Below are 19,145 nucleotides of genomic sequence, written 5' to 3' on the forward strand. Positions count from 1 at the left end.
TATATAAAAACTACATTTGTAGTTTTATATTTCCTCCACTAAAATACTCTTAACTTCTGAATTCTTAATGAGTTCACATACTTTTTGGTTTAAAACAAAGCGTATTAACATGGATATGACTTCGACTGCATATTAAAATAGCATTTTAAGTCGTTTGAAATGTATTACATTGCGAGGCACACTTTATTTACATTGACTACTACAATGTTATTGCAAAAGGCAATATGGCCGACAAAAATATATACATTGTTTATTTTCCCGTTTCTAAATACTCGCTCATTCTCTCGAATAGTATTGTAGAACGTCTTGTATTAATTCTTAATCATAGAAAATCTGCAAAATAAAATACAACGTTAATCTTATCCTATTTTACCCAAAAATAATATGCACATAAGTGGGTCTTTAATCACGTGACTGTGACGTAGCCGATAACATGGCAGCCTCCTTAGATAATAACATTGGCGCGAAAGTAAGAAAAAGGCACTTCAAAGGTTCTTTTAATGAGCCGAAATGTACCGACGACGACCTCGAAAAAGAAGCAGCGAACAATGTCGAAGACGCCACCAAAGGAAAGAAGCTCAACTCCTTAAAAACGGGCACTTTTTGGCTCACTCGTATTGTGCTCCTGCGCTCGGTTGCCTTTATTTACTGTAAGTATTTTTTTCCAAACTTAACATACATTATATTTCGTAAGAAACAAGAGTCGCCTTGATGTTTCCGATTAGCATATCTAGCACCTGGTACGATTAGCTCCACGTATCTAAAATGTTGTAAATGTACTGTATTGTGTAATTACATGTATGTAAACGTTTTGAAATGTAAAGGTGACCGTGTAGAAATACAAAATGAACCACTTAGTTTGGTATATGAGTGCTTTTCACCGTGAAAAGTACATTTTCCTTTCATTTTGTGTAATGGCGAGGCCGCCATTTCGAGGAGAAACTTCAATTGTTTCTAATAGCAAAAATATTGGCTACAAGGCACTGTTTCACCGTTATTATACATAATGTACTCCATAATAATGCTCATAACTTTAAGGTTAGGCCCTCCCTGTTGGTGAACTTTTCACAATAATTAAGACATACAATTAAAAGTCAATAGAACGAAATGCCTTTGTATATGTGAATGCTCGTGTTGCACTCATACATATCTTTTCCGACCCTCAAAAATAAAAACGTCAGATAAAAAAAAATATAATGTTAAGTCACAAAAGACCACAAGTCGAATTTTTGGAGGAACATATTCCATTTCTTGAACATGCTTAAACATAACCCAAACTCCATAACAGTGGTAAATTCTTATAAATAATGAAAACTTCCGCCTCAAAAGGCTTTTCTAATTTCCTGGCCTTTACCAAATTAGAAATAATGGACTCAGCACCCCCATTTCCAAATATTTTCACATAAAGAATCCTGGCCGCATTGAAAAAATGTCTCCAATCTGTCTTTTTTTCATTGTAGGGGTGGCCTTCATTATCGCTTTCAACCAAAATAAACAGCTGATTGGGGACCGCGGCCTATTGCCATGCAAGAGCTACCTCAAAGACGTCAAACATTACGTGGGTGGAAAGATTGGGACGGCCGCTCTGGCCTACGCACCGTCCGTCCTCTGGTTCTTGGACTGGAGCAACATGGATGCCAACCTGGATGGCATCGCCTTGTTGGGGATGGCCCTCTCTGCTTTTGTTCTGGCGACTGGAATGGCAAATATGGTGATCATGGCGTCCTTGTGGGTACTTTACCACTCCTTGGTCAATGTGGGACAGCTGTGGTAAGTGCTCGATTCACTCCAGCGATTTAGCCGTTCAATGACAAGATATCTTTTGAAAAGATCATTTATGGACATGAAGGTACAAACATTTTAACATTTGTTTCTTTTCTTCCGCAGGTACTCCTTTGGTAAGTTGAGCCACATATTTTAAGAAACTTTATTGAAGGTGTTTAACTTAAATCAACATAATAATGGTGCTACTTGCATGGAAATAGCCTCACTGTTGTGTATTGGGTTTGGCTAATTTCTGGTATAAAGTCCCGCAACTTTGACAAATGAAAGCGATTCACTTTAAAAAAAAAAAGTGATCTTAATTAAGGACAGTAATTTTTTCATCCTTAATTGACATATACTATATGTCAATTTTATAGTTTTGCTGTTAGCATAAATCCATGTCATTGATACAGGCTGGGAGAGTCAGCTTTTGGAAACGGGATTCCTGGCCATTTTCCTGTGTCCGCTGTGGACTCTGTCTCAAGTTCCTCGCCGTTGCCCGCCCTCCCTCGTCTGCATCTGGGCTTTCCGCTGGCTTATTGTGCGCATCATGCTTGGAGCCGTGAGTGAAACTCTTTCTCGACAGGGTTGTTTGCGTGACTGTTTTTATTTCCTTGAAGAAATGTATATATTTTTTCAAAACAACACCAACACTTGATCATGAATGTCTTTCTATTTTAGGGCCTGATTAAAATCAGAGGAGACAAATGCTGGCGAGACCTCACCTGCATGGATTATCACTATGAGGTCATTTTCTTCTTCTCTGATCATGTCCTGAAGTAGAAAAAGAATCAAAGGATGATCTTCTCTGGTGCATTTCAATCACATTGCAGACCCAACCTGTTCCAAACCCCATGGCGTACTACATGCACGGGTCCCCTTGGTGGTTCCATCGTTTCGAGACTTTGTCCAACCACTTCATCGAGCTCATTGTGCCATTATTCACCTTCCTGGGCAGGCGAATGTGCATTGTCAACGGCACGCTCCAGATCTTCTTTCAGGTCCGCTATTTCAGACAAAATCAGCCAAGAATTGAGATATTGTTTGAAATACATGCTGCTGTTTGACAAAGAAGTTTTCCTCTAGAACAAAATGTTACACTGGAATACTGTCTTATAAATCCAGTACTATTGTTGATCTCTCCCCCATTCTGATATGTTTTAACTCTAGGCAGTTCTGATTGTGAGTGGGAACCTCAGTTTCCTCAACTGGTTGACCATTGTTCCCAGTTTGGCTTGTTTTGATGATGCGTCACTGAGCTTCTTATTTGGTCGTGGAAGCGAAGCCAAGAAAGCAGTGGCCAAGATTCACCATGAGGAAAATAGCGGACAGATCCTGGAACCCACTAAAGGTATGAATATTGGCACCCTCATTTTCTTGACAATTTACATTCAATTTCATTTAATCTATGCGTCAGGAATGCGGATTCGTAAGGTGCTCAACGGCTCCTTGGCCATTCTGATTGGCTGTCTCAGCATTCCAGTGGTCTTGAACCTGGTCAGTCCCCGACAGGTGATGAACACCTCATTTGACCCACTACGCATCGTAAACACCTACGGGGCCTTTGGCAGGTACATGAAATGCTCGGTGCAATTACATTGGAGATCCTCCAGGACGTCGCTATTCACTTTCAGCCTCTCTGTACTTTGTTGTGGCTTCACCTCCATTTTCCTCTGTTCAGTATTACCAAGGAGCGCACAGAGGTGATTTTCCAAGGCACTCTTAGCGAAGATCCCAAAGACCCAAATGCGCTTTGGGAGGAATATCAGTTCTTTTGCAAGCCAGGAGATCCATACCGACGACCGTGCCTCATTTCTCCGTACCATTACCGCTTGGACTGGCTCATGTGGTTTGCGGCCTTCCAGGTCAGTCACTCAAGTCGTGAATTGTAGATGACAACATTTGATTTATTCAGTAACATATCCAGTAGCTTTTTTGGACGGTCCTTTTATGTTTCAGCATTAAAAACATCCTTGGTTTTATTTAGAATAGCCTTCTTTGTAGTTCAGGGACTGATTTTTATTATCTCAGGTTTCAAGTCCCCCTCCCCCTTTTGTAAAATAAAAAATGGTCTTACTTGAAAAATATGTTGTTTTTGCCCTCTTCCATGTAGACCTACGAGCAAAGCGAGTGGGTTATTCACATTGCGGGACGTCTGTTAGCTAACGATAGCTCCGTCCTTTCGCTGATGGACCATAACCCCTTCCAGGACAGGGCACCCCCCAAGTAAGGAGTGTCTTTTAACATTAACAGTGTTTCAAAATAATCTTGAAAATAATTCTAGGAAAACATGCCAATGACACCATTTTGACTGTCCATGTCTCAGGTGGGTTCGAGGAGAACATTTCAAATACAAGTTCAGCCAACCGGGCAGCGCCAGCGCAAGCGAAGGCAAATGGTGGCTGAGAAAACGCATTGGCCCCTACTTCCCGGCCGTCAACCTGGAGGCCCTCAGGGGCTTTTTCCAGTCCCGAGATTGGCCTCACCCACATATCCCCACACAGAAGCATTGAGGACAACCACTAGCTGGCGTATTGACAAACGGTGAACCCTAGAGGGCGACAAAACAGCACTCTTACAGTTAATCATTTGTAAATATTTTACCTGTGAAACTTACATATACAGCACACCATTTTGCAAATAAATGACTGACTGCCTTAATTTGCATTGAAAAGTTTTTATAAGATACGTGTGAATAGTTTTTTAAAGTATTTTGATTACGTATATTGCTAGAATTTCATATGTGCTGCTATATATACTATAGTAGTACATAGTTCCTTCAATAAATTGTAGTAGCAGCAAAATTCCAGTAGACAGTACTAAAGAATAAGATTTGTGGATGTTCCATAGGGTTTTGAAGCAAAAGGAAAAAAATGTCAACACAATGCATTTAACATAATTCTTCTGCTGTATTTTAAAGCGCCTATTGTTAATTTTTTTTTGCTAGGTGCATGTGGTGGATCTATTCCAGTGACGGACAGTGTGGCAGAGCAGAGGCATAAACATCGCATCACAAGTCTGTATGAAATGCACTACAAAGGTTCCCCCACAAGGTGGCACAAAGTACCACTGTTTACATCCACTCTCATCACCTTTCTGTTTTGGGCTGTGCAGAGAGATATTCGGTCAATGTAATGTATTAAAAAGAAACCTAACTGTAATTCGACCCTATAAAGACTCTTAATACGCTTACTTGACTTATTTGAGTCATTCAAGTGAAAGTAATTTGATTCAAATCCCATTTTCCAACTCCCAATTATAGAAGCCAGATTGGTCTTCAGTTTTCTCCAAGAGAAAATCAATTCGAATCACATGCAAGGACCCGATATTCATGCATGGCATAGGTTCGGAAAGTTTAGGTTGTCGTTCCCTTTAAAATCCTACGACGCGTGCACGCTTTGTGCTCATTCCAATCAGCAGCAACAAGAGTAGAGAGCGAGAAAGCGCGATCGATCTGTTTACACTGTTCAGCGCATCCTTCTTTTACACTCGCTTGGTAATCGACGCTTTTCGGGGGCATTAAATCATCTCGAGCCCGATTCTATTTCACCACGCGTACCAGTCGCAATGATTTGGGCGTGAGGGTGAACTTTAGCGTCCTCTTCGCGGTTCGCATCCCACTTCAGAATCGTACAAGTCCTGCGAAAAAGAGCGCATCGCCGGCTTTGACTTGCTATTTTTCTTTTCCTTTACCCCCTCACTACTATCTCCATGCTGTTAGCGCCGATTGTGACCAGAACCATGTCCAGGAAGAAGACGTTAAAGGGGGGCAAAAGTCCCAAAGGCTCGCCCGGCGGCAGTGGAGGGAAAACGGGGAAAGCTTTGGCCGTCGCTGCCTCACCGACTTGCGGACTGGTCTACCCCAGCAGACCGTCCATCGGTGGCAGTGGGGAGTTCTACGACATCGCCTTCAAGGTAAGCCCACACTGGAACATCGTTCATTCCCCTAACCGCGTATCCATCCTCACAAGGGTCGCTGGGGGTGCTGGAGCATATCCCAGCTAACTACGGCCAGCCAATGGCAAGGCAATTCAAACAAACATAGCGAGGGTTATCCAATTTAGAGGGTTCAACTAGTCTACCCTGTGTGTTTTTGGGATGTGGGAGGAAAGCGGAGTGTACCCGGAGAAAACCCACGCAAGGCCTGAGAGAATATGCAAACTCCACACAGTGAGGACTCACCTGGGATTGAATTGTGAGGCCGTTATCAATATTTTATAGATATTACGTATAGTATATTCACTTGAGTGGCGAAATTAGATTTTTTTTTAAGTATTTGAATGATTAAGGGACTGTACAAGCCCCTGTAAATCATTTCTGGGTAGCTAGTATTATGACTTTGGCTGGTAATAGTTCAAGTGACATAGTAACACATCATTAATTCCATTATTTTATGACTTTGCTATGGTACTCTAATGAGTTGCGGTGAGAATAAAAGCAATGATTTGCTTTGAGCATAGTACGTCTATGCAAATATACCCACAAATGAAAATATCACGCACGGCGGGCGAGCAATATTCATTTCACACTTAAATGAACCCGTCGCCCCCAAATGTAAATATTATTGTTTCCTCCAAATGAAGTTCAATGGCCTATCACGTCCAAGGGGATTTGCTGCTAACAGACTGAGGAGATGAGAACAATTCACATCTCCAAGTCCTTCTCCATCTTCTCCGTGGAGATGAAAATCTCATCTGCACATAATCATATTCCCCAGGAACTTCCCGTCTCATCTTATCTGTCGCATTTACCGTCACCAGAGCTTAAAAAACAGAATTTAAGGTACGGACACGGTCTGGGCTGATATTTTTTCTTTGGTGTTTTCTGCCTCAGGTGATGCTGGTGGGAGATTCTGGCGTCGGGAAGACGTGTCTGCTAGTCCGCTTCAAAGATGGAGCCTTTCTGGCGGGCAGCTTCATCTCCACTGTGGGCATCGACTTCAGGGTACCTTCTCATTTTTATCACATTTTTTTTAAGTCAGTTTCGCTGGACTTCCAATTCCTAGGAGCGGAAAAGTTTTGCTTCCTTTTATTAGACAGTGAAATCTTCGAATAATAATAAGGCAAACATCTTTCATTGTGATTTTTTTTCTGCTACTGCAATGCACGACGACTCCTTTTCTGGAAATGATTGGTGAGCAAGTACGCGCGACAAATGCGAAACAATGAATATTCAGCAGATGAAGGAACAAAAAAACGAAGTAGCAGCGGGCTGGATAACGACACGATTACGCCTCTTCAAAGCATTTAGCAGACAAGTAACTACAGTCTATAAAACCCCGCGTTTGACAGTCAGAATAAAACCTTTTGTCAGGAATACCCGAGACATTGCAATAATAAAGATTCCGATAGACCTGAATTTTAGGTCACCATGTTAATCCACTTCTAACTGAACGTGATATTGACCAACCCATAAATTTGAATGCCAATGAATTGAAATAACATGAAACAGCGTTGATACACATTTCTAAATCTTCTTTATGCCGTGACTGCAGTCGCTTGACAGGTAACCAAGGATAATTTTAACCATCGGCTTGGGGAATAAGGACAAGACGCGTTTTTGATCTTCACACTGCTTAAAATAGCTTCCTTTGTACTTAAGATCTTTCAAAGCTATTTATTTCTGCACGTCAATATCAAAGTCACCTCTCAATCATCGCTCCCAAAATAATTTTCAGCATTACGTTACAAAATTGAAGCCGTCTTGTGTCCAAACAACAGCAAAAACACCAAAGCCATAATCACATTTAACAGTAAACAAGCTAAAACTGTATTTTTCTGCCAAACTCCTGTATGACCCTTTTTTTCTTTCTAAAACAAATGTCCAGGCTATGAATGGAGCACCGTGATTTGCTGCAGTGGAAAATGGAGAGTTAATTGTTGTAGCTTTGGCAGGCATCCATCCCTACAGTCCACTCAGATTTATGACACCAATGGCAAATTGTCTTGGCCTTCTTCTGCACATAATCCTTCCCCATCTGTAGAAGTATTCCTTTTAACTAAAAACAACCTCGCCAAGTCATAGCGTGAATATATTAGAGACTATGACAATATCTCGACATGGTCATAATGTCTATTTATGTCAATAAATGATGCATATGGCTAAAATATAGAAAAAGTTTGAAGTGAAATCCCTGGATTGATGGATGGCTCTGCATATAAATCAAATGTTGAAGTGAAAAAGGGTGACAAATCCAGGATTAGTGCAAGAAACACAATATGAGTCAAGCGAGGCGGCGCCGCAAAATGGCAAAAGGCCAACTTGATAACTGCAACTATTCACTCATTTTAATCCCTTTATATCACTTCAATTTTGTGCAGAAATAAACATGATCAAGAAAAGGCTTATTTTAAAGTTAGGGCATTCCGAAGCAACAACTCAGTGGTTGCCATTGACAACGATATAACGAGATGATGAATCTAATTAAAATGAATGGAAAAAAAACCTTAAATACACCAATTACTGCCCAAATTAAGACATTAAAAACTTCTATTATTTTACTCATTGCATAACTTTGACGTCCAATCCATTTTGGCCTGCCAATGATTAAAATATGTATCGATTAACTGTCACATTGCCAGGAATAACGGCAGCATATTAAAGCACGTTCATACAAACGCAGCAAAAAAAAATTGAAATTGTGTTTGTTCAAAAACGTGAGTTGTCCTTGACAATGTTCCTTTCAAATGACATCAGACTTGAAAGCTTTTTCTTCACATGGCAGCCATTTCTGGATTTTTTGATTCTTTAAACTAAACAACAAAAGATGGCTGCTTTCCCTGCGGAATGCCGATAAAAGCATTTTCTTTCCGTCTCCCAAAACATTTGTTTCTCTGCTTTGTTGCGCTTTGTTTTTGAAAGCAATTGTCATTTCTTTGCTTGTGCTTTTTAATCCATCAACTGTTGCCTTTTTTTTTCATGGTCTGTCTGTTTTCGTGTTGCAGAATAAGGTGATGAGCATCGATGCCGTCAAGGTCAAACTCCAGGTAAGAAGGAAAAAAAATCAAAAAATCTAATCTCCATTTAAATGAAAGCAGTCTCACACGCCACTAAAACCACGTCAAGAAATCCTGTGACCGCGCTTCAAAGTATTTTATTTTGAAATCCAATTTCCACTCATCAAAGATTGGCTTCTAAATGAGCTTTGATATTTTTAATTGGCATCCTTCAAGTAGCCATGTTGGCATTTTAATGTAAGTCATTTGTCTTTATCAGTCAATTAGATTGTTTTGTTAAAGTGACAGTTTCATTTTCAACACACAAAGCCTCTCATTGGCAATTGGATTAAGTCTGACACTTTTTACACTTTCTCATTTTCCTCATTTATCTCCCTTTCCTCCCACAAATCTGTGGCCTCCAATTATAGCGTATCTCAAATGAATTGCATTTTTTTGACATGCCTGTACAAAAGTAGGATCACTGTCCCATTTGTGTACTCTTCATCATCCCTCCAGTCTTTCTATGCACTTGCTTATGTTATTCTTACTCATTTTTAGATTTGGGACACGGCCGGTCAGGAGCGATTCCGCAGTGTCACGCACGCCTACTACCGCGATGCTCATGGTAAGAATCCGCCATTTTCCTATTTTTTCTCCCCATTCTTGGACCATTGCAGTTTTGACAGATTGCGATGAATGGATTCAAATTCACAGCAGACGGAATGATAGCTAGCGCTCCTTTTTTTCCATTGTCCATCTTGAGCCGGTGATCCAAATCCAAATTCCATTGTTTAAGTACATTACTGGAATTGCTAAATACTCCAGAGCTGCTTCAAGCCACTCTATGTGTGAATATAGTTTGTAAAAACCGTGTTTTTACGCACATTTTGCAGCACAGATGGACAAACAATGCACGCTATCAAGATTTTTTTTGTTTTGCTGCGGGAGTCCACTTGTCTGCACTTGAAGTGATCTGTCAGGGGCGCTAGAGCACTTTGGCTGGTGGACGTTTAACAAGGCGGCAGGGGAGCCCGCAGCTGCTCTTTCCAATCGTCGGGCCGTTACTGACTTTTAAGCAAAAGTTCATTGGCTCTGACAGGCTAGCAAACTCAAAGGGCGGCTGACACATCATTGTATATTCCTCAGACCTTGTCGTGTCAAATTCACTTGCTTTCTGAACCTTTTCCAGAGGGAGACATTTATCATTCGGTACCAGATAGCAACACAAAGCTCTTTACAAAAGGTTGTTTTCTTTCTATATTCCAAACAAAGGAAGGATCCCTGGTTCTCAGAAGAGAGAATGCAGACAGGCTTACCTCCATTATCACAAATTCACTTATTTGTGATTTTTTTTCTGCCATTACTTATTTAAAAAAATATTTTATATGTACAAAAATGTGAAAATCCATGCTGAAACTGCAAAGCGAAATCCACTCTTGCCACTAGGACTCAGTTTACAGTAGTAAACCAAAAAATCTATAGTTATAATATAACAGGGGCGACCTTAATTGGCGATTTTTGAATGATCGCGGCCATGTTTGGTCGACATTAACCACCATATTCCAGGGAATTCTGTACTTAACTCAAAGAGGTAAGTGACACATGCTAATTGTTAGCGTAAAGCTTCATTTGTTGCTCTCAATTCTATTTTGGACATTTTGATCAAAACGACACGGCGGCACGCTACCACGCTAATTATACGTGCACAAACGTAGCCCCATTGTCGGGAGTGACGCTAATTATACGGTGAAGGTGTCCACCTGTACTGGATGCTACTTTCCAAAGTTTGAGTAGTCATTTTCTCTTTCCAGCACTTCTTCTTCTCTACGACGTCACCAACAAAGCATCCTTCGATAACATTCGGGTAAGAAAAATCTTGCTCATTTTCATTCCACTCCTGCTTTCCAAATTCAGTCGAAATTCCGCCGCAAACTTCTGACAGCCCCGATCTATACGATCTACCCTCAGTTACAACTCAAAATAAAATACTCTCCTTTTTATCAAGTCATATTTAGTCTTGCTTTCCTAGCTAGCCATTTATTGATGTGAAGGTTTTAATACCCTACTTCAGCATGATAAAGCTACCCGCTTGTTTTTTTAATTTAATCTCAAACCCGCTCTATAAAACACACAGCGATACATTTTTTTCATTTTATTTAATGCAGACAAAAAAAATCTCCAAGGTCTCCGCTTGTTTGCCCTTTTTTTTCTTCCTTTCAAGTTCAGCCAAGTGGAAATATCTGGATTTTTAATGCTTAAGGGCTTCGCTGTTATTGTCTTATGAGTGGTTTTTAGCTACCGTATCTTTTAAAAATCGTATTTTTTTGAAATCTGTGTCACTATCTCGTCAATTCAGTTGAGTAGGAAGAAGTAAATGATGAAATAAAGTGTCGCAGGGACAAGTTTGCTCCAAATAATCTGCATATCAAACAAAAAAGAAGAAAGGGCGACTAAATTTAGAAATCACTTTTTCTGACTTTCCTTGACTTGTGAGTATTTCTTGGTATGTGTGCCTGGAAAAAAAATGGCTGCCACCAATCGTATGCCTGCAGGTTTGCTTCCAGCCTGCGCTGCAAATTTTCACTCAAGGGAACGCCGCTCATCTCAAATGGGCCGAATTTCCCAAAGCCTACTTTTTGCAGAAAAAGAATATTACTGCATGTTTGCTAGTATCCTAAATAGTCTGGGGAATATAGGCCCTAAAAAATCATCTCATTTTCTGAACCGTTTTTCCTAGCATGCATGTTTTTGGAATGTGGGAGGAAACCGGAGTACCCGGAGAAAACCCACACAGGCCCTGGGGAGAACATACAAACCTCACTCAGGTGGACCCACCTGGATTTGAACCCAGGCTGGCGTGCTAACCCCACCTAAAGAATATTTCTTTTTTTTTTCCGGACTATAAGGCGCATTTTTTTCATAATTTTGCTTAAGATGAGACTAAAAATCAAATGCAACTTATGTTTTCTTTAGTTTTTTCTCGCTGATCACTGTTATGTTGTTTTTGTAGGCTATAGTGGCTAATGCTAACAGATGCCTATGTAGCAATTGTTTTCCATTTTACTAATGTTACTTTAACTTATGTTTGTACTTTTTTAAAAATGGCCTTCCCCAAAATGCGACACATACATATATATGCATATACATGTTTTTTCTTCTCTTTTTTACTTTGTATTCTTTGGCTGGGGCAACAAATAGTTCAAAAATGTCACGTTTATGAATCACTTTTTAAGTGGGTAGCGTTCAATTGGGCGTAGAGAACACGACGCTTCTCCACTTTGGCTTTTTCGTCCGGCCCACATTTGCTCTTTCCACGAATGAGCCATGAGTCGGCCAATCTGTCTGGCCACCAGACTTTTTCCCGGAACGGCCGGCGGCGTCTGCCGCGGCCCGGGCGGGGCTTCCTCGCCACCCGAGACCCGGTCCGGGTTCACGCTCGGGCGGAGACGCACGTCTCGCAGCTCTTCCAGGGTGACGGCGGGCGCCCGTCGGAGGACGGCGAAGGAGTCCGAGTGGTGGCGTCGGGGCGCTTTAATTTGACTCGTTTCGGGGTTCGAATCGGGGGTGCCGGTGGGGAGCGCTATCTGTAGGGACAAGCGATGGGAAGACGGGCCGGATAGAGGCCGTAACTTCCAACCCAGGGGGTCGTGACCGGTTATGGCGGACGTCCGGACGATAGAAGGGCGGGAAGTGGTCGCGGAGACCGATCCGCTCGGGGGAGCGGAGTAACGTCGTGTCGTCTGGCAAGTCAGGAGGGACCCCCTGCGTCGAGGAGGCTGCGGTTCCCTCTTGTTTTTCTTGAGAATAATGACAGCGCCGCCATTAGCGGACTGACAGCGTCCGCGAGGGTGGGGGGGCAGGCTGGCGTCGTTCATTTTTGGGGGGGCTTTGGAAACATGGCCGTTAACCTGCAAAATAAATAGCCAATAATATGAAGACTGAGTATTATGTGCCCTTTTTGACAAGCTCTTCTTCAAAGCTTGTTCATACTAATGGATAAAAGACCAAATTTGTTTAAGTGTCCCCATCATATGTTTCAAAAATGTGAAAAAAAAGGAAATAACATTTCTGCAAAGCGCCGGTTATTTTCAAGGAAATGAATCTTTTTTGCTTGAATACGCCTACGCTTTTTCTGCCCTTTTGTTAAAGAATACAAACGGAAGGGGAAAGAAGAAAAAAAAATCTTGTTTATTATCGACGAAAACCCCCAAGGATAAAAGATGGGTTTTTTTTTTTGCTGTAGCGCTATCCGAGTGGAGCCTCAATAACACTTTACACAAGACAAATGGCTCACAATTTCCTCCACGTTTTTATCCTACAAAATCCTACATTGTTTTTCTATTCTTTTCCCCTCTCTATCTTTTTTTAGCCCATATTTTCTCATAGCATATTTCTTCTGTACCGCCACAAAACTCGCCTGACAAAATCATTCAATTAAATTAACCTAAAACCATATGTAAATACAATATAAACCCTTTTACCTGCATTTTTGGTGGCGCTGACTTCAGCTAATCCGCTCTGAACAATTTTTCTGTAGATATTTGTAAAAGCTCCCCACCCAAAACCCCCAAGTTGAACCCTTACCGCAACTTCCTGAAAATGTTGTGACACCCACCTGTAAACATCGACCATACTTGGCACATTCAACGGGAAGTTCAAACATTGAGAAAGGGCTTTCATTTGAAAGAAAACACAAGTAATCTCGTTTTTTTTTTGGACAATATGGCTTTCATTTCATCCTAAAATGATGCTAAGCTTACCTTGAAGAGCCCAACACATATTGCATTCATAAAAATACCAAGAATGTAATGTTTTCTTGACATTTTTTAAATTCAAAATGAAATTGAATCCTTGAAAAGTAGCCCGATTCCTAGGAAGGCCATTTGGTAAGAAGAACCTGATTGAATTGACCTGGATGCTATCTCCATTTCCAGATGGCTAAAATCAATGTAAACAAGTGTGGCGGCTTTCCTTTAGCCGCCCGTCAATCTCAAAGCAGACATTAAAACGCTCTTGTGCTTTTTAAATTCACTCACGCCTTGTGTTTCTTTGAATATTAAACCACCGCCTACTCGCATTCATTTAAAAAAAACGGCGACCACGACCTCCTCCAACAATAATCATCCGAGGAGATAAAAAATGAGCAGCTAACGGCCTCCGAAAATGAATATCTCGCCATTGTCTTCGAATAAAACATTTTTTGACCTTGGCGGCCGTGGCGTTCCATCACACGGCGGTTACGGAGCACGGGGGCCGTCTACCGATACCCCCCAAGCCTCCCCCTTACGCGAGATGAACTCTCATCCTGTGCCACGGCTCAGAAGCCCGACGGCATCCAATTTCACAAGCCGCGTTCCTTTTGCTACTTTCTTGTCATCCGCCCACTTGCCGGCGAGCTTTTGCTAAGTAATTGGCAGGTCGTGGACAGTCAAGGCTGCTGGCTTGGGTTTTCGTGGACGGCCACTGGCTCCGCCTAATGAAGAAAAGCCTTGGCGACAGGGTGGGAGGCTTAGCCGCGACCCGAGGGTGAAGGCCGGGGTGCTGTGAAAGGGATTGGCGCCGCCATAGGAGGGAATCAAAGGATTTCATTTGACAGGAATCAATTCACTTTTCTTCCATCTGTGATTCAATCAAAGACTGAAACCGCGGTCGTCTCGAAGATATTTTTAATCTTCATAACCTAGATCAAGGGTCTCAGACTCGGGTTGGTTCAGGGCCATCTTCATTTCACGTGGGTCGGACCATTTTAGATCTAATATTTTTATAAATGGATTAAATGAACTGGATTAAAGGCCCAGAATATTCTGTTTTTTATAGATCTAAAACAATGTTAATTTTAGTTTTTTTGATATATTTTTAGATTTAAAAAATATATTTTTGAACTAAAAACACAGAAAAATTGATTAAAAAATTACTGGATTAAAAACAATGAATATTCCGTTTTTAATAGCTCTAAAACAATGTTTTTTTTAGCTTTTTTAAATTTATTTTTAGATTTTACAAAATAATTTTTGAACTAAAAACACAGACTTCAGACTTGACGTAAACTGAACCCGCATAAACAAAATCCAAGTGCGCCTCCCATAAAACGCTGGCTATGCTTTATTCATTTGTTGCCTTGCGCCGATCGCCACGTTTCAACCAGCATGCGCTCATAAAAAAAAAAGTCTAACCCCCCAATTGCCTTTGAAAATAAATGTACGCATCCTCCATAGTTTATTAGCCTCTGCAATAAAAGTATCTTTTCGCGGGCAAAATATAACAAGCATTGGAGGAGGAGGGAGAGAATTTATCTAATGACACATTTTGTTGCTCCTCACAACGCTGTAGAACATGTAATTACTGCCACCGATTCCAACGCTAATCATGTAAGCTAATTGGAAAAATGAATGTACAAGTGCTACTTGGCTGTAAATAACCATGCATTAGTAATTCTCTTTTATTAATAGCACCAGTGAACAGAAACACGGTAAAGCTTTTCATCATCCAGTGCCATTTTTTTAGGGTTCCTGTTACCGATACCTTATATTTTTTGGTTTTAAAAAAGGCTAAACTCCTAGATGTAACTTAATTACTGTCCCATTGACCCTGGAATGATATTTTTACCCATTTGTTTTGTGCGTGCAGGCCTGGTTGACGGAGATCCACGAGTACACCCAGCAGGACGTGGTGATCATGCTGCTAGGCAACAAGGTGAGACCTTGTCAAAGCTGTAGATTACAAGACGGCTTGATTGATGGACTCCGAAAAGGAAGGATACGAGTCAATAGAGCCAAAGAAGGGAGGACACCTTTTATGATTTAGATTCCAGATTTACACTTCACTTGGTTCACAGGCGATGAACACTAAACCCCCCCCCCCCCCCCTCCCATTTGACCACCTTCACAACTCCACCAGTCCAGCACGTACAATATATTACTATGTCAACGTTATCCCGTAAAGTAAGGGAGCGTCTTCAATTGGCATGTGAAGAGCAATCACCCAAGACAGACCTTGGCTAAAGCATCCCTTAATAGTCTTTTTTTTTTCAAATGTACAACTTGTTCTGGGTTAAAGCAGCTGTTTGCAGTCTGGCCAGAAGAAAGCAAGTAAGCAGAACGTCAAAGCCGTCTTGGGGGATAACGCTCTTTGTCCTCTAAAAAGGGCAACCGTCGCTCATTTTAGGACCTGTTTGGTTTGGCTTGGAGGACCGCAAAATCAACAAAAAAGAGGTGGCACCAAGCATTGTGGAACAGTTTTTTTTCAGATTGCCTCTGTGTGTGTGGACTTGTTTTATAACGTGTGTAAATATGAACATTGTCTAATGTTTGGCAGGCCGACTCTTCGCATGATCGGGTGGTGAAACGAGAGGAAGGAGAGAAACTGGCAAAGGTATTTGGGATTTTTTACACTAACCCAGTCCTGATCTTCTTCCCATCTTCCCTTTTTTTACATCTTTGCTAATGAACGAGTTCCATTCTCCTCATGTTAAACAATGAGATGGATTCCCCTGCCGCCATTCGTGCGTATTCCAGTGATTGTTTGCATGGATGATCAGCCAAGTGGGAGGGCTGGCTGACTTGATTTTCCGGGCCATTTCGCTCCGATAAGCGTGGAGAGGGCCGCCGCGGCCGACTGGAAGATCGCCGTCACTGGTCACGGCCAGAGGAGGCGCGCGTTGAATGCAAATGCGTCACGAGATAACATAACTACGCCATCCCATTTTGACAACAATATGTTTAACAAGGCGCTTTGCACTGATGGACAACTCCACAACTAACAGGCACTTATGTCCTCAGATTTAGTTTAGGGTGATGCAAAACCAGCGCTAACCCAAAAAAACAATGAGAAAAAATGAAATGTGTATCTATAATGTTTTTTTTTTCCTGTTTTCCATGTTGTTGTTGTTGTTTTTCTTTGGGTGGTTTGCAGGAGTTTGGCGTCCCCTTCATGGAGACTAGCGCCAGATCTGGACTCAACGTGGAGTTGGCCTTCACCGCTGTGGCCAAGTGAGTCGCAAAATACTAACTCGTTTTTCAACATTTTTAGGGAGTGCACCACCGAAAAAGAACTTTATCGCATCTGATTAATGATCAATTCTCCATTTTGATTGGGCATTGTGTCACACAAAACAATTCATTTTGTTTTGTGTTGTTGTTTTTGCTAGAGAGTTGAAGCACAGAACCCTGAAAGAACCCGACGAGCCCAAGTTCCAGCTGCAGGAATACGTCAACAAAGAAATGAGGACGGCCGGCTGCTGCCTGTCGTAGATCCGTCGTGCGTGAGTGCATGCAAGTGTTCCCGTGCGTGTGTGGGTGAGTGCGGGTAAAGGTAAGCCACCCACCCACGTACACTCCCGTAGAATTCCAATGTGTATACCTGACCAGCCACGTGTCATTGCTAGTTTGATGAAACTGTGAATGTAAACCTGAGTACGAATAGACTTGGACACACACAGTTTGATTGTCCGTGTTTAGCCCACAGCGTCATGAATGTGCTTAACGTACGCATTTTCTATCTTTATCATCGCAATCTGTCAACGTCGTGTTGAATTAGAAATGTACAAGTAGATCATTTTAACGGTCGTTAAGCCTTTTTAAGGATGTTTCACTGCACCCAATTCCATGTAAATCCTGCTAATGTGACATTGTTTTTTTGCAGTTTCAATGTTAAAATCTTTCAATACTACGCCATTGTACAGTCGGGTTATCATTCGTTTGCTGTAAACTTGTAATACACGTACTGCAACTGAATGGAAACGATATTTACATTAAAGAACAATCAAGAAAGGGTTCGTTCCTATTCATTGGAAAGCCATTGTTCAAGGGGAAAAAAGCGAAACGACAATGCCCTCCTGTGGTAGTAAAGTGAATTGCACTGAATGACCACTGAATCAAATGTTCTTGTTATTTTCGACCCAAAAATATATTTTTGCTGCTTCCTTATTTTCTGGATTATGTGTGCCCTTTGAGCGCTAAAAATACATGCATTTTTAAATCATCATTAAATTAGTAATAATTTTAGGGTCCGTAACGGTAGACCGTGACCCTTAAGTCCTTCCACACATTTTTTTTTGCTCATTTAAAAACGTTTTTCTTTAAATTTGCGTGGACACGAAAGAACTTTGACCCCTTTAACTTAACTCTTAACTTTAATATTAGCGTTAATTATCTCTCAGGAAAAATATTTTGAATTGATGGCCCTCCAAAAAAAGATGGATCGTGTTAAGTGACAGGAAATCCTTAAATGGAGGATCAGGCAATGAGTCTAATTAAAAGACTAGGCTCGTTTTCTGAAATCATTTAAAAAATCTCCCTCTATGATTAATTTATTAAAAGTTCATTAGTAGGCTTGACTAAAAATGAAAAAGTTGGTATGAGAAGCAGATCTGTCAGTACACATGACATAACTGCATTAAGCCTTCTGTGTATTTTTCACTTTTGCGTTGCGTCACTAAAATTAAATCTTAATTCCTCTGCGAATAAACTGTTAATTTCCTACTCAGAATGCATAGCAACACAAAAGTGGCTGTCATAGCTTATGTTTGCCACAAGGGGCTCCCACGCACCCTTCATTTGCTTTTGTTTGCTTGTTTTTTTTAGGCACAGCTACTCTTCTCTACCAGGACGACTTCTTACATTATTAGAACAAATGAGCCTAACTAAGAACATTGATGTAGTTTTATGGACTTTGCGTTTTATTTAGCTCACCTAGCTGAACTAGTGCATGCATAAAGATAGGCTTTAATCTTGTATTATTACGTAAAATCATATTTTTGGAGGACATTAAGTCAAATGACAACTTTTTCTCCAATTTTTTTTAAAGTGATATCATCTTTCCACTTTAATCACGACGTATGACTTTACCCTGATCATCTTTTACCCCCTAAAGCACTTTTATTGGCCTATTTTTGTTTTTTCTTTCATTTTCTATTGGGGCCACAATACTAGCGGTCATCCTGACCAAGATCCAGAAGTTTAGTGACTTTGGAGGCGCCCCCCCTTAAAGTCACGTGACTAGAGGGCCATCTGTTTTCTCGGTCTCATTAGACCTCCGCCAGGGCGCCCTAACCCCAGTGGCCCTTTTGCACCGGCCGGTCACGCCGAGTTGGAGCTTGTGTGCTGGAGACTTCAGCCGTTGCCCGGCACTCCACTCCAGTGGGCTAAATGGACCGGGCCGCCCAAACAAAAGCCATGTGGCCCCAAGGCTGCCGTGTGTGGAAATACATTCCTTTTTTTCCCCCATCAAGAATGCCACGCGCTCCACTCGTCCACTTGCCAATTCCTTCCCCTTTTTAAAATGGTTTACGCCTAACGTCATTTTCCCACGACGAATATTGTCCATGATCAGATAATGGTGGCTCTGGCATCGGACTTTGGGACCCAAAGTTGCCCTGCCCGGGTTAGGGGTCAACTTTATTTGACCTCTGCCAAACCTGGTAACATCCAGCTCTTCAATATTTCA

At 41.4% G+C, this 19,145-nt stretch overlaps 3 protein-coding genes across 6 annotated transcripts; 2 read left to right on the forward strand and 1 right to left on the reverse strand.

Moving 5' to 3' along the window:
- Window positions 1–426: 426 nt before the first annotated feature.
- lmf1 (lipase maturation factor 1) lies at window positions 427–4,796 on the forward strand. Of its 2 annotated transcripts, XM_077738604.1 has the most exons (11): window positions 427–650; window positions 1,461–1,770; window positions 1,888–1,898; window positions 2,178–2,326; window positions 2,446–2,511; window positions 2,598–2,765; window positions 2,935–3,115; window positions 3,182–3,335; window positions 3,446–3,629; window positions 3,878–3,990; window positions 4,091–4,425. In XM_077738604.1, exons 1-11 carry the CDS (start codon window positions 434–436, stop codon window positions 4,275–4,277), a joined length of 1,740 nt encoding a protein of 579 aa, XP_077594730.1. In that variant the 5' UTR covers window positions 427–433; the 3' UTR covers window positions 4,278–4,425. The 2 variants fall into 2 exon arrangements, with proteins under 2 accessions (XP_077594730.1, XP_077594729.1); XM_077738603.1 differs by lacking the exons at window positions 427–650; window positions 1,461–1,770 and adding an exon at window positions 4,712–4,796 and having other exon boundaries at window positions 1,812–1,898; window positions 4,091–4,308.
- Window positions 4,712–17,472, forward strand: rab26 (RAB26, member RAS oncogene family). 3 transcript variants are annotated; one of them, XM_077738606.1, is made up of 10 exons: window positions 4,712–4,817; window positions 5,486–5,679; window positions 6,598–6,708; window positions 8,709–8,750; window positions 9,261–9,327; window positions 10,514–10,566; window positions 15,330–15,395; window positions 16,017–16,073; window positions 16,614–16,690; window positions 16,849–17,472. In XM_077738606.1, the coding sequence occupies exons 1-10, from the start codon at window positions 4,787–4,789 to the stop codon at window positions 16,949–16,951; spliced, it is 801 nt and encodes a 266-aa protein (XP_077594732.1). In that variant the 5' UTR covers window positions 4,712–4,786; the 3' UTR covers window positions 16,952–17,472. The 3 variants fall into 3 exon arrangements, with proteins under 3 accessions (XP_077594732.1, XP_077594734.1, XP_077594733.1); XM_077738608.1 differs by having other exon boundaries at window positions 4,770–4,784; XM_077738607.1 differs by having other exon boundaries at window positions 4,777–4,804.
- On the reverse strand, window positions 11,410–13,290 carry LOC144211746 (uncharacterized). The gene is made up of 2 exons (XM_077739179.1): window positions 13,184–13,290; window positions 11,410–12,610 (listed from the first exon to the last, which is right to left on the reverse strand). The coding sequence occupies exons 1-2, from the start codon at window positions 13,187–13,189 to the stop codon at window positions 11,924–11,926; spliced, it is 693 nt and encodes a 230-aa protein (XP_077595305.1). The 5' UTR covers window positions 13,190–13,290; the 3' UTR covers window positions 11,410–11,923.
- Window positions 17,473–19,145: the final 1,673 nt, after the last annotated feature.

This window comes from Stigmatopora nigra, chromosome 18 (genome assembly GCF_051989575.1).
Source record: "Stigmatopora nigra isolate UIUO_SnigA chromosome 18, RoL_Snig_1.1, whole genome shotgun sequence".
Lineage (NCBI taxonomy): Eukaryota > Metazoa > Chordata > Actinopteri > Syngnathiformes > Syngnathidae > Stigmatopora > Stigmatopora nigra.

Coding starts and splice junctions, on each gene's coding strand:
- lmf1 (XM_077738604.1), top strand. CDS start 434: ATGGCAGCCTCCTTAGATAATAACATTGGCGCGAAAGTAAGAAAAAGG. Junction 651..1,460: donor CTCGGTTGCCTTTATTTACT/GTAAGTATTTTT, acceptor TTTTCATTGTAG/GGGTGGCCTTCATTATCGCT. Junction 2,766..2,934: donor CGCTCCAGATCTTCTTTCAG/GTCCGCTATTTC, acceptor TTTTAACTCTAG/GCAGTTCTGATTGTGAGTGG.
- rab26 (XM_077738606.1), top strand. CDS start 4,787: ATGAAATGCACTACAAAGGTTCCCCCACAAG. Junction 8,751..9,260: donor CCGTCAAGGTCAAACTCCAG/GTAAGAAGGAAA, acceptor ACTCATTTTTAG/ATTTGGGACACGGCCGGTCA. Junction 16,691..16,848: donor GCCTTCACCGCTGTGGCCAA/GTGAGTCGCAAA, acceptor TGTTTTTGCTAG/AGAGTTGAAGCACAGAACCC.